Below are 14,986 nucleotides of genomic sequence, written 5' to 3'. Positions count from 1 at the left end.
AAATGTTTGGTGTTTAAATGTTCTTTAAATGTTCTTTAAATTTTTCCAGAATTCCCCTGGAAAGCCAACCTGCCCTGGACTCTTGTTTCTTAGGAGATTTTTGATTACTAATTCGATTTCTTTACTGGTAATAGGTCTGTTCAGATTTTCTATTTCTTCCTGTTTCAGCTTTGGTAGTGTATATGTTTCTAGAAATTTGTCCATTTCTTCCTGATTGCCCATTTATTTGCATATAATTGCTCATAATATTCTCTTATTATTGTTTGTATTTCTGCTGTGTTTGTTGTGATCTCTTTCATTCTTGGTTTTATTTATTTGGGTCCTTTCCTTTTTCTTTTTGATCAAACTGGCTAGGGGTTTATCAATTTTGTTAATTCTTTCAAAGAACCAGCTTCTGGTGTCATTGATCTGTTCTACTGTTTTTTTCTTTTTTTGGTTTCAATAACATTGATTTCTGATCTTATCTTTATTATTTCCTGTCTTTTGCTGGTTTTGGGTTTCATTTGTTGCTCTTTTCCCAGCTCTTTGAAGTGTAAGGTTAGGTTGTGTATCTGAGACCTTTCTTTCTTCTTTAGGAAGGCCTGGATTGCTATATACTGCCCTCTTATGACCGCCTTTGCTGCATCCCAGAGACTTTGGGCTATGGTGTTATAATTTTCATTGGCTTCCATATACTGTTTAATTTCCTATTTACCATCTTGGTTAGCCCATTCATTCTTTAATAGGATGGTCTTTAGTCTCCAAGTATTTGTTATCTTTCTAGATTTTTTCTTGTGGTTGATTTCAAGTTTCATAGTTTTGTGGTCTGAAAATATGCATGGTATGATCTCGATCTTTTTGTACTTGTTAAGGGTGAATTTGAGTCCCAGTATGTGATCTATTCTGGAGAACATTCCATGTACACTGGAGAAGATGTGTATTCTGCTGCTTTAGGATGAAATGCTCTGAATGTATCTGTTAAGTCCATGTGGTCCAGTGTGTCATTCTAAGCCATTGTTTATTGATTGATTTTTCTGCTTAGGTGATCTGTTCATTGCTATAAGTGGGGTGTGAAAGTCCCCTACTCTTATGGTGTTCCCTAAAAATTGACATGTGTAGACCTAAGATCTATGATGATTTCTGTAGTTGCAAAGAGAGCCATTGCATTCTTTAATTATTGCAGTGGATTTCAATTGGATACCTGAAATTTTTCTTGCAATTTTAGAATCAGAAATACTTCTGGCAGTTGTACATTCAAATAGTCATTTAAGTAGAAAGACTGGTGATATGCTATGTGAAAAACCATTGCAGTGTCTATTGCAATTCTTAGATCTTCTAAATTTTTTTCAATCCAAAAAAAATGTTGTATCACCTTTTTTGGTACTGTATGAAGAAATGACTCATCTCTTTTGTTTAGTTGTTAGTATATGTTGCCTTATATTTGAATTCCCACCATTTTTATGGAAAAGAACAATTGCATACTGTACAAAGAGCTTCAAAAGGACTTTTTCCTCAGTTGATAAAACTGTTTAGAATTTTGGCATTTGGAATTTAAATGTACACAAGAAATAGACAATAGTCCAAAATATTTCAAAAGGAATCGAAAATACTGAATTTGATCATCTTGCAGCTGGGTTAGTGCATTTGTACAAGTCCAGACTCATAACTGATCATGAACAAGTTGAACCATTGAAAGGGTTGCAAAGTTGGAAAATAAACAGTAAGTTCAACTAGATATGTGATTCAAAAAAATAATGAACTTCCAGTTAGCCTGTTGTAGTAAACACAGTCTTCCTGCAGAAACCCAGAGCTAATCTTACATAAGGTTTTGGGAAGCCTGGTGTTCAGAGATTAGTGAGATTTCAGAAGGGAGAGTGCTTAGGTATTGACATGTTTTCAACTGTGTTAGTGGTTGTCGGAGTAAGGCTGCTTGCTGACCATCTCACTTTCAGAATCCTCCTCAGTGGAGTGAGGCACTTAAACTTATCTAGAAGCTGGGGCTGTTACTGCTTTGTTAACCTTCAGAAGCTAGTTATTTGAGTGTGGCTGTTGGTGACTGGCTGATTGTGTGCTTCTGATTGTGTGCTCTGACCAGAAGTTCTCTCTAATTGTAGTTACTTGTTTATGACTTGGGACTTTGGCCAAAGAAGAGCCTTTCCCTTTCGTGAATATGAAAAATAAGTACTTAAAATTGTTTTAAAAAAATCTTTATTTACTTTTGAGAGAGAAAGAGAGACAGCATGAGCAGGGAAGAGGCAGAGAGAGAGGGAGTCACAGTATCTGAAACAGGCTCCAGGCTCCGAGCTGTCAGCACAGAGCCTGATGCGGGGCTCGAACTCATGAACCAAGAGATCATGACCCGAGTCAAAGTCAGACGCCCAACTGACTGAGCCACCCAGGTGCCCCCAGAAATAAGTACTTTTAATTCTCCGTCTCTCATTTTGGATTTCCCTCAGACAAACCTATAGGGAGAGTTGAGGGATAATATCGGTCTTTATTTCTGAAGGTATGATTTTTAGCTCAAGTTGCCATTTAAATTATTTAAGCACCAGTTACTCTGGTGGAAAAGAGCTTTGACTAGCAAAGTTTTGTAATGTACTGAAAAAATATGAATACAGAATATTTCGGGTGTTCTGACAAACTCAATACAGGGCACAGGGTAAAAATCATTAAACTCAGGACATGTCTATACATACAGGATGCCTGGCAACCCTAAACATATCCCAGGGTCTATTTAGGAATGAATTTTTTTTTTACATATTTCTTAGTGTCTCAAATGACTTCTTTGAGTTAGGTAGAGGAATTAAAGGCAGCCTAGGCCTGTTGTTCTAAATCTTCACATGATTTGATCAAAGAGAACACTCATTACCATGCATTACACACACACAAAAAGGCCTACTGAGTTTAGTGGTCAAAGAAAGAAGTCCTACTAAATGCTTTTCCTTTTTTCTTCTTTGGTTTCTGGGCAAAAAAGTATCATGATACAAACATTTTGCCCTAGAAACATATATCAATAACAAATGTTGCTGTAGTAATGATTCCTCCTGAAGCATGAATTGACTGAGTCAAGGCTATTTGAGAGGAATTTGACAGTAAGGTGGAGTCTCAGGATATTTTCTAACACACCAAATTTATGCCAATGGAAGCTGCTCTTTACAACCCCTTGGAACTTGATTTTTATTAATATTCTTCAATGTCTGTGTCCTAGTATCTTATAGGGGTGGTATAGTGTTTTCATATTGCTTGGTTTTGTTTACATAATAATGTTTGCATACTTTTTCCCCCACCATAACCACCAGACCCCTAGTTCTATGTTAAATGAATTTTGTGAATGATGGTGGTATGTGTAATTCCTTCCACAAGAACAAAGTGAACAACATAAAAAATCTTTGTCATTCTTCCTGCAACTGAAAGTTTTGCTAATAGAGCAAACTAAAGAAGACATGTCCACATATAAAATATGGCCCAGAATATGTTTGAGATCCTCACAGCCTCCCCTCCAGTGCCCCCCATATAAAACAGTGAAAGTGGGAAATTCATTAATTTTTGCTTAGTTAGGAAGAATTATTAACATGCTACAGAATGTCATCCAATTCATTCCAGCAATGATGTAATATGTTCTTAAGAGGGATTTGTAGGTCAATTTCTGTGATTAATTTGATTCAAATGTAGTGTTTCTGGAAATACTATATAGAGGAATTTTTTGGACCTCAAGTGCAGATATATACTCCGATTTCATAGTGTGCTATGATTAATGGTCCCATCAAGCCCCTTATTGTTATACTTTCTCCTTTATTCCTATAGCCCCCATTCCCATTTCCCTCTTCCATCTGATGATAACCATGCATGTGTACTTGATATATTTCTTTACATCTATATATACATTTGTGTTCAATTGTATTAGACAGAATTCTTAGATGGCCCTCAAGAGTCTCACTCCTTGATGTACACACTGTACAATTCTGTTCTCTTGCAGATCAGTGAGACCTGTACATTTGATGGAGTAATCATTGCATTGATTAGTTTCTGTTTCACAAGACTCTATTACAGCTTTCTGGAGTATTTCTCCACCTGACCTCAGAGAACACACAAATTGCCATGATATGAACTGCCTATGGGGACCTTGTGGCAAAGGAACCATTGGCAGTGTCTTTGAGCTGAGGGCAGCCTTGGCATCCTTCCCTCCTCCTTAACCCCTGACAATCACTGATCTTTTCACTATCTCCTTAGCTTTCCCTTTTCCAGAATGTTCTATAGTTGGAATCATATAATAAATAGCCTTTCCATATTGTCTTCTTCCACTTAGTAACATTCACTTAAGTTTCCTCCATGTCTTTTCATGGCTTGATAGCTCATTTCTTTTTAATGCTGAATAATATTGCATTGTCAGGATGTACCACAGTTTATCCATTTGCTTACTGATAACATCTTGTTTGCTTACAAGTTTTGGCAATTATGAATAAAGCTGCTACAAACATCCATGTGTAGGTTTTTGTGTGCACATAAGTTTTCAGCTCCTTTGGATAAACACCAAAGAATGTGTTTGCTGGATCATATGCTAAGAGTACATTTAATTTTGTGGAAAACTGCCAAACTTCTTCCAAAGCGGTTGTACCATTTTGCATTCCTGCCTGCCTGCAATGAAAGGGAGTTCTTGTTGCTCCACATCCTTGCCAATATTTGGTGTTGTCAGGATTCTGGATTTTGGCTATTGTAATAGGTGTGTAGTAGTAAATCTCATTTTAATTTACGATTCACTAATAACTTATGATGTGAATATCTTTTCATATGCTTTTCTGCCATTTGTATATCTTCTTTGGTGAGGTTCAGTTATGGTATGCCTAGGTTCAGTTCTTTTGCCCATTAAAAAAATTTTTTTTAATGTTTATTTATTTTTGAGAGACAGAGAGAGAGGCAGAGAGAGAGGGAGACACAGAATCCAAAGTAGGCTCCAGGCTCCAAGCTGTCAGCACAGAGTTTGATGTGGGGCTCGAACTCACGAACCACAGGATCATAACCTGAGCTGAAGTCGGACGCTTAACCAACTGAGCCACCCAGGGGCCCCTCTTTTGTCCATTTTTTAATGAGATTGTTCATTTTCTTTTTGTTGAATTGTAAGCGTTCTTTCTATATTTTCGATAACAGTCCCTTATCAGATGTGTCTTTTACAAATATTCTCTCCCAGTCTGTGGCTTGTCTTCTCCATTGTCTCAAAACTTAACCAATTAATCTCAATTTATTCATCCTTTATTTCCTTCTTATTGCTATTTGCATTTAATTTAAGAAATTTTTGTCTACTGTAGGGTTATACAATATATTCCTGTGCTTTTGTGTAGAAGCTTTATATTCCTTTTACCATTTAGTCTGTGATCTATCTGGATTTTTTTTTTTTCTATCATGAGATAGAGAAGTCAAAGTTCATTGTTTTTTTCCGTATGGATACTGAATTCACCAAGCAGCATGTACGGAAGACCATTTTTCCTCACCATATTATAGTGGCCACCTTCAGTTTTTACTAAAGGTCAGATAAGTATATATTTATGGCTCTCTCTGGATTCTCTATTCTGTGCCATTGGACTGTTTTTCAAAACTCTGGCCCATATTTCACTACCCTAATTACTGTAGCTTTATAAGTTAATATAAATTGGTGTGGGCACTCCTAACTTTATTTTTTTCATATTCTTGTCTTGACAATTCTAAGCTCAATTTGTTTATATCCACAAATGACCTGCTATGACTTTATTGAGTTTTCATTGAATCTATAGATCAAATTAGGGGAAATTAAACAATATTGAGTCTTCCAATTCATGTACATGGTGTATCTTTCCATATATTTTAGTTTTTCTTTCGGTAAGGCTTAGAAGTTTTTATTTTTGATGTCTTGAAAACCTTTCTTAAATTTATTCTCAGTGTTTTTCAACATATTTTAATACTGTGACAAATGGTGTTTCTTTATGTTAATTTTCTAATTGTTGGTTGTCGATGAATACAAGCTAGATTATCAAAATTTGATGAGATTTGTTTTATTATTCTTCATATGACCTATTTTGAAAGATGTTATATGTGCATTTGAATATTTCTTTTTCAGTGATTGGATGTAGTATTGTATATACGTCAGATAAATTTAGTTGATTGTGCTGTCCAAATCTTTATGGCTTTACTGGTAGTTCTCTTGGGTCCTTTCTATAACTGATAGAATTATAAAATCTCCACATATGCTTTTGAATTGTATATAATTTATTTTAGTTCCATCAATTTCTATTTTATATATTTTGGAGATATAATATTAAGTACATAAAATGTTTAAGACTGTAACTTTTTTTAAATTGATGCTTTTATCATTATAAAGTGTCCCCCTTTATTTCTTGTAATTCATTTGGAATTACATTATATATTGCTTGCTATTAGTATAGTTATCTTTCTTTTGGGTATTGTTTGCATGGTATAACTTTTAATCCTTTTATTTTCAGTGTTTTGTATTTAAAATGCTTCTCTTTTATATAAAAGTGTGTAATTATTATTTTTAAAATTCATTTGGTCTTTCTTAATTTTCCCTTTCCTCTGTTTTTATAATCCATGATGTGATTATTATTCTAATTTATCTTTTTAGGCTATTAGTGATGTATTCTTTTTTATTCTTTTAATGGTTAACCTTGTGATTATAACATGTGTCTTTAATTTTTTACCTGCTACATTAAATTTGTATTTTTGCCACTCCCTGAAAAGCTCAAGGACCTTGAAACTTTACTCCATTTATGTTCTTTTTGTCATTTATGCCATTGTCATATATCTTACAACCATGTTTTTTTTTTTAATGAGAATAGCATTTACTATCATTGTTTAAAACAAATGATATTCACTTAAATTTACTGACATACTTATTTTTCCTGTGGTTTTCATTGTCATAAATTTTCATCATTCTATCTTGGAGCAACTTACTTCCCATTAAAAAAGAAACACACTATTTTTAGTGTTTCTTTTAGTGTAGGTTTGCTGTCAGTGAATTATGTCATTTCCTCTTGTGAGGAAATGTATTTATTTCGCTGTGTATCTGCTGGATATTTTTGCTGGATATAAACTTTTGGTTGGATATCATTTTCTTTCTTCACTTTAAAGACACCATTCCATTGTCTTCTGGTATCCATTGTTTCTGTGCGAGTATGCATACTTTATTTAAAAGCCTTTTGAGAGTAATGCACCCTTTCGTTCTTGTTGCTGTTTAAATATATGTTTTTTTGTCTTTTTGTTTTAGCTGTTAGAGTATGATATGCCTAGGTTTGTTTTCTTTGTATTCATTCTATTTTGGATTAATAGAGTATTTGAGAGTGTGAGTGGACATCTTTCATAAGCTTTGGAAAATCTCAGATATTATTTCTTTTTTTTAATGGATTTTTAAAATTTATTTATTTATTTATTTATTTATTTATTTATTTACTTATTTATTTATAGAGCGTGAGTGCAGGAGCCAGTGGGGGTGGAGCAAAGGGAGAGGGAGAGAGAATCTTAAGCAAGCTCCATGCCCAGCATTGAGTCCGATGCAGGACTCAATCTCACGACTTTGGGATCACTACTTGAGCCCAAATCAAGAGTTGGATGCTTAGCCAGCTGAGCCACCCAGGTGCCCCAGGCATAAATTATTGATATTTAATTAATATTTCTTTCATAGTCTCTATATCTTTCTCCTGTTTTCAAAATTACATGAATGTTAGACATTTTTAATGGGTCACACTTCTCTTATTTTTGTTTTGGTATTAATTTCACTTTGTCAGTCTGAATATTTTCCACTGACCTATTATATTCCTGTTCACCAATCCTGTCTTCTGCTCTGTCTGATCTTCTCTCAAACCCCTTTTATTGACTTTTTAATAGAAGGTATTACATTTCTTTCTGCTCTAGAATTTCAGTTTGTTTATTAGATATTTTACTCTTTGGAAAATCTCCATATTTTTCTCATTTTAGTCATGGTTATTATACATACTACCTGTAGCTTTGTTATAATTATCTGTTTGTTTTCTTTTTTGCTGATTTTGGTAATTTGATCCTGTTCTTTTGCATTTCATACAATTTTTTATTGAAAGTTGGTGTAATAGTTTGCTAGGGCTTGCATAACAAGGTAACACAAACCATGTGCCTTATACAACAACAATGTATTGTTTCACAGTTCAACAAAGGAGACTAGAAGTCCAAGATCAAGTTGTTGGCAGGGTTGATTCTTTCTGAAGACTGTTAGGGAGAATCTGCTCCAGGTCTCTCTTCTTGGCTTATAGATGGAATCTTTTTCTGAATTTTCATAGGCATTCCCCTTTGTGTATGTCTGTGTCTAAACTTCCCCTTTGTGTTTTTGTTTGTTTATTTATTTATTTTAGAGAGAAAGTTAAGCAGGCTCCCTGGTCAGTGCAGAGGAGCCCTATGTGGGGCTTGATCCTATAACCCTGGGGTCATGACCTAAGCCAAAATCAGTCAGATGCTCAACCAACTGAGCCACCTAGGTGCCCCTAAATTTCTCCTTTGTATAAAGGTATCAGTCAGATTGGTTAATGACTACCTTAATGCTAACTTTATTACTTCTGTAAGGACCCTATCTCCAAATAAGGTCATGTTTTGAGGTCCTGGGATTATGAATTCACATATAACGTTGGAAGGAAGGAGACACAATTCAACCCAACCATTTGGATATTGTGTATGAAAAGTTTTAGAAGCTCTAGATAATGTCTTTTTGGATTTTTTTTCTCTTCCTGTCAGTTTTGTACATTTCCTATTATTTAAATTCTACTTGTTTTGTAAGCTGTGTGGATTTAAAAATTTATTGATGCTGTCTTATTCCATTTATTTTTGATTATATTTGTTTGGTAACAGAGTATTTTTGGAGGGCACAATTCTCAAGATCCTCACCAGATTCCACTTATACTTATTTCTAGAGTGCCATTAAGATGACTCTTTCAGAACATTTATCTGTTGCAAAGAATCTTGTTCTGCTAGAATACAAAGTTAAGGCACTGAAAACTTTTAAGAGGCTATTTCTCTTGTTAAAATTATCTTTAAAAAGTAGCTAAATAAATGACTTAATGACTCTTATATTTCTGTTATCTTCTGGAAGGTTTTCTAGACATGTCTCTGCTTCCCCTCTATCCTCTCTCACATTCTATTCTAGAGGAGTTTCGTTGCTTATGTGTGGAAAGCAAAGTGCAGTGGTACTTATTATGTTATACTGCTGGAGGTGTAGTGCATTTCCTGTAGTGCTATCTTTTGGAGTATTTATTCCATTGAGCACAACAATATACTTTTTAGGAGGTCTGGAAGTAAACAAGCAACAGATTCTTTCAAGTGAGGTGGGCGTCTTTGGCATTTGCCTTGGGCATGGTGAAGGGTGGTATGTGTCTAATCCAAAAGGTAATAGTCATTAGGCAAGATTATCCATCAGAAATGTTAGTTAGGGTGAATAATAGACAGCGACTACTACCTAGTTCTCCATTTAGAATTCCGAGGCTTCAAATAGTCACATGGGAAGGGAAACATATGTAATGGTTATATCTTATTATTAATTTTGTCAATATTTTTAAAACATAACTCAGAAAAGAAATTATTTAGCATATGTTATTTACAAGTATTTTCACTGATTTTTTTTTGGATACTCATGTTACAGATGGCTTATATCATTACAATAAAAGGAAAACCATATTTTGTCCATCTCAGAAAGCAGTAAGTAAAAATTTTATCCTTTCAAATTTTAATTCTCTGGTTTCTTGTTTCTTAAAAATAGGTATGAATAGAATAATTTCAATTCAGATGTATATTTAATACCTATATATATGTGATACTTACTGCATATTGATTATTGGGTAAAATCATAGGCATACTAAAGATAATAAAACATGATCTGCAATTAAAGAATTCATATATATTCAGATGAAATAACTGAGAAAGGGAGAATTTTGCTATAACATAGTATTGTAATAAATGTGTAAATGTTCTTTGGAAATCAATGAAGGTTTTTGGAAGGAAGTAAGAGATGACTTATCTCTTGAAGGAAGATACCTTGTGAGTTCTGTAAAGAAATGAGGTAGTGTAGGAGGACATTCTGTTTAGAGGTATGAGACAGAGTGGATTCAGTGGTGTGTAGGAAGTCCACCTGGATTACTAGAGGACATATTTCTGGAGGATAGAAGTAAAACATTTTGGAAAGGTAGGCAGGAGTCAGGTTGTAGAAGATCTATAAAACCATGCTAAGGATATTAGAAGCCAAAAATGTTTTTAAGCAAGTACATTATAGTCCCATTGAGAGTTTAGGCTGTTTTTGAGAAAGCAGAAGTAGAGGTAAGGTGTGTAATTTGTGGTTATGTAATAATTTAGGTGAATGATGATGGTGGCTTAAACAATGGTATTGTTCATAGCACTGGAAAGAAAAATTCAATAGACCTTGAAGATGGATTTGTTAGAGTAATTGGGAAAAAGTGAAGTATCTTGGATAATTTAGTTGTTGCTGGAGAAAATGGGTAGGTTATAGTTAATTAAGTGAGGAATAAGTGAGATATATATATATATATGGGGGAGGGGGTGAGTTTGATTTGGAATGCCTACAAGATATCCAAGTGGATTTTTTCCACTAGGAATATGAATATAAGAATTTGAATATATGAGAAGAGATTGGCAATGAGGATATAGGTTTAGCAGTAACCAATAGTTTGGCTATAAAATAAAAAAGGAGAATTTATAGAGTGCTTATGAATAGACTAGTGACTAAAGACTAAATCTTGGTGAAGATCAATATTTCTGAGATAGGTAGAACAAAAAAGAGCAGCCAACATGGAAGATCAAGCTGGAAGTGTCAGGGAGGTAGGAAGAGAAGCAGAAGAGTAATGTGTGATGTAAATTAAGTGATTATATTGAGTGGTCACAGTTTTCAGAATGATGCTAGAGAGCAGGGCAATGTTGATTTTAAAATTACCTTTTGGATCTGACATTCTGGCAGCTATGAATCTTTTCCAGAGCTGTTTCAGGGTGACTAAGAATGGACAAAGTGGAGAAATTATTTGTAGACTACTCTTATGACAGTTTCTTTGGAGAATTGAAAATGTATAAAGAATAGTTAAAGTAGGACACAGGTCATGGGAGAATTATTTATGAAGATAATACTTTGATAATGAATTTTTTAATAGCATTAAGTTAAAAAAATAGTAGAGAGGAATAGTTTGAAATTATAGGATTGGAAAAGTATGTATCTTCAATATATGGCATAGAATGGGATTCATAGCACAAGTGTAAGAGTGTGCCTTGAACAAAAGAAGTAGTCATCCTCTGGAAAAAAAGATGAGGAATGAGGGTAGAATAGGTGATCTGAAACTGAAATGATGTGGAGATTATGTGAGATGATTGGCAGGAGTGGGGTCAAGTTTCTGAATTGTTACTGAGGATAATGAAGGAAAATTCTGACAAAGGTTATTGAGAACTTGGTACTTAGCTAAGCTTAGTGAATATGAATTTGTAGTAATGCTAAGGAAATATTTTTTAAATTCTGTCTTAAACCTAGTTTTTAATTTTAAGATTCAGGTTTAAAATCTGGAATCAGTGAGTAATAAAGACAAAGATTTTAAAGTTCTATGCTGGAGGGACCCCTAAGTGGCTCAGTCGGTTAAGCGTCTGATTTCAGTTCAGGTCATGATCTCGCGGTTCATGGGTTTGAGCCCAACATTGGGTTCTGTGCTGGCAGCTCAGAGCCTGGAGCCTGCTTTGGATTTTGTGTCTCCCTCTCTGCCTCTCCTCCACTTGTGTTCTGTCTCTCAAAAATAAATAAGTGTTAAAAAAAGTTTAAAGTTCTATGCCGGAAATTGGGACCTATGTTATTTACACTGTTTGCTATCTCTAGCTGTTTGGATTGTTCATTAGGATGCATTTTAGCGTTATATGTCACCAGAGTTAAAATGCTTCCCTCAGCACTTGATTTATTGTAAACAACAGAGAAGTATTTGGACAAGAGGATATGCAAAGGTAACTGGCCCTATAATTGATCAGTAAAAGGAAAATTTGTATTATGAAGAATAATTTTTTATGTTTCATGTTTTCTGTTTGACAGATTGAACATGTTTTGTGATTTTATTCTAGATCATTTTTATCTTCGGTTTCTGTTGTTTACTTTTATGACAAAGATGACATCCAATATTCTAAGCCTTTGTCAGCTCAGGTAAAACAGCTTTTTCTTACAGATTTCTTTCTCTAGATTATCTTTAAAAATGTTAATTTCAGTGGCACTGGGGTGGCCCAGTTGGTTAAGTGTACGTCTCCATGTTTTTTAATGTTTATTTTATTATTATTATTTTTTTAATGTTTATTTTTGAGAGAGAGAGAGAGAGACAGAGACAGAGAGACAGAGAGAGAGACAGAGAGGGGAACAGAGGATCCAAAGAGGGCCCCGTGCTGACAGCAGAAAGCCTGATGTGGGACTTGAACTCACGAACTGTGAGATCATGACTTGAGCCCGTCAGATGCTTAGCTGACTGACCTATCCAGGCACCCTAAGTGTCTGACTCTTGATTTTGGCCCAGGTCGTGATCTCAGTCCAGGTTGTAAGCTTGTGGTTTGTGGGTTCAAGCCCTGTGTTGAGCTCTGTGCTGATGGCATGGAGCCCACTTGAGATTCTTTCTCTCCCTCTCTCTCTACACCCTCCCCTTCCCCCCTTCCCTGCTCTCTGTCTTCCTCTTCCTCTCTCTCTCTCTCTGTCTCTCAATAAGTAAAAATTTTAAAAAAGTAAAAAATGTAAATATCCTGAAATTTATACATTCACTGACATTTAATAATCTAGACTACGTCTTATTTCTACGTGGCACAAGTTTATTGGGTAATTGCCCATTCAGTTTGAAGTTCCAATATTGATAAAGTAATAGAAATAAATGACACATCTAGGATATCCATTTTAAAAATAAGTTATCTGTTTGTTCTTGTATATTCTTTTCAGGTGGATTGCAATTATCAAGGATATGTTGCAGGTTTTCCAAATTCTCTTGTGTCACTCAACACTTGTTCAGGACTCAGGTTGTAGCCTTTTTAAAGATATTCTATTTGCTGGTATTAGATCCTGCTAGTCTATGAGTTGATTCTCTATTTATCTTTTCTAGTTTTATATTCACCTTTGTTATTTCAGTTCCCTAAGGAATGAACCAGAATTACTGATAAAATAGAATTGGTCACCTTGGAAACATTTGTCCCTGATGGAGGGCTACTTGTTGATTCTGACTGCTTGAGGCTTTGAGCAGTCTTGAGTGTAGGGAGGGTTGGTTGGTCTCTCCATACTTCTTTAGTTTTTCCAGATTTTTAATGTTTTTACTGATTTATTAATCTCCTAGAATGGTTCACAATTGTAGAATACCTAGATCTGATAGATATTTTGGCTCTACTTCTAGCCATTTTTAGGCAGGTAATACCTTCAGTTAAGCCCCCCACAAAAAAATGACTTATGGCATTAAGTGTCAGGAAAGATTAGATGTCTCAAAAAGAAGAAAGGACTTAAAACTAAGGAAGAGAGTACCTGAAGATCTGACAGGTTGGCTTAGAAAATCTATACCCTAGGAAGGAATCCTAATCTGTTCAATCACATGGATCTATGCCACTAATATGCTTTCTTTAGATGATCAGGATATTTCTCTTAGAATATTTGTCATATAAAGCAATAGGCATCCTGTGGTATTACTGGCCTAGTTCTGAGTTTAACACTTCAATGCATAAAGAGGTAAAGTGAAGAAACCAAGGTGACTTTAAATGTAAAAAAAATGTATTTGGCTAAAATTCCACATTAGAATATTATAGTTTTGTTAGAATAATTTCGGACTTTGTTTTGATGATTTTAATACTCAGGGGAACATTGCAGCTTAAAAACATCTCATATGGAATTGAACCAATGGAGGCCGTATCAGGATTCGTGCACATGATTTATGAAGAAAAAAATGATAACACTAATATTCCTCTTTTAGGAGAAAATAAGACTTATAGCTATAATAACTTATATTATCACATCAGAAGGAGTTCAGAAGTAAGTGTTGACTTTTTAATTTTAACTTATTTGTTAAAACTTTGTGAAATGAAAAATACTCTCAGAGCAAAATTTAATGACTTACAGATCTTAAGGTTATTTTACTTTTTCATGAAGTCCCTCCATGACTTTTAAAATGGGTAAAGTTATTTGTTAAGCTTGTTAGTAGATCAAAGTATAGTGAAAACTTAGGTAATTAATCTGGGAAACAAATGTGAACATAGGAGTTAAGACACCAAAAAAAAATTAATTTCACATGTGGACATTTGGATGATTAATGTAAATGGTTCCTTTTTCTCAACTAGGCTGACAAATTAGGTTAAAATATTACATGATCTGGATTTCTAAGTTAAGTCTTTGTTTCATGAGAGTTCATGAATGAATACTATTGTGGCCTACATAAGGTACATGTAAAGCACAGTGATGAATTCTTCCACAAAGGCCTGTAAACTGCTATACCGTCATAAATAACATTCCTGGCTCATGTGAACTGCCATTGATTATAACCTTTAGTAATGTTTTTCTAAACTTTATTGTTTGCCAAAAGTAGTTTCCTAATAATTGGTAGCAGAAAATCTGCCTATGTGGAAGACTACTATGAACATTATCACAAGGCAAGAAAGAAAAGATTTATGTTGTAAACTTAAGATTTCCAATTTCAGCTATTGCTAAAATCAAAAGATACCTGGATTCTTGTATAGCGTGGGATCTCATTGAAAATTCTTATTAACCAAAGGCACTTTTTGGACCTGGAATTTTCTGAATAGTACCTAACTTTTGTATTTGAGAACGGCTTTGTTATATAATCAGTCTCTCACTTTATCAACAGAAGGTAGATTTTTGGAAATTCCTCAGCACTCATGTTGTGTGTTTTACAGAGAACTGAATTTTTCAAGTTATACCCTCAATATCTTGAAATATATATTGTTGTGGATAAAAATCTGGTAGGTCATTTTTTATGTACTGTTATTTTTAAATGATATAACC

At 34.3% G+C, this 14,986-nt stretch overlaps 1 protein-coding gene across 2 annotated transcripts in view; it reads left to right on the top strand.

The window, feature by feature from the left end:
- LOC101097969 (disintegrin and metalloproteinase domain-containing protein 5-like) overlaps nucleotides 1-14,986 on the top strand; it is a 128,542-nt gene that overhangs the window by 5,832 nt on the left and 107,724 nt on the right. The window contains exons 3-7 of one of the 2 annotated variants that reach the window (XM_006930748.5): nucleotides 9,623-9,678; nucleotides 12,079-12,157; nucleotides 12,929-13,005; nucleotides 13,825-13,999; nucleotides 14,878-14,943. In XM_006930748.5, the coding sequence (XP_006930810.3) occupies nucleotides 9,623-9,678; nucleotides 12,079-12,157; nucleotides 12,929-13,005; nucleotides 13,825-13,999; nucleotides 14,878-14,943 (453 nt within the window). The remainder of the gene's footprint in view (nucleotides 1-9,622; nucleotides 9,679-12,078; nucleotides 12,158-12,928; nucleotides 13,006-13,824; nucleotides 14,000-14,877; nucleotides 14,944-14,986) is intronic. The other variant, XM_019828533.3, reaches the window with a different exon arrangement.

Source organism: Felis catus, chromosome B1 (assembly GCF_018350175.1).
Source record: "Felis catus isolate Fca126 chromosome B1, F.catus_Fca126_mat1.0, whole genome shotgun sequence".
In the NCBI taxonomy this organism is placed as follows: domain Eukaryota; kingdom Metazoa; phylum Chordata; class Mammalia; order Carnivora; family Felidae; genus Felis; species Felis catus.
This window is presented reverse-complemented; position numbering and strand designations above follow the sequence as displayed.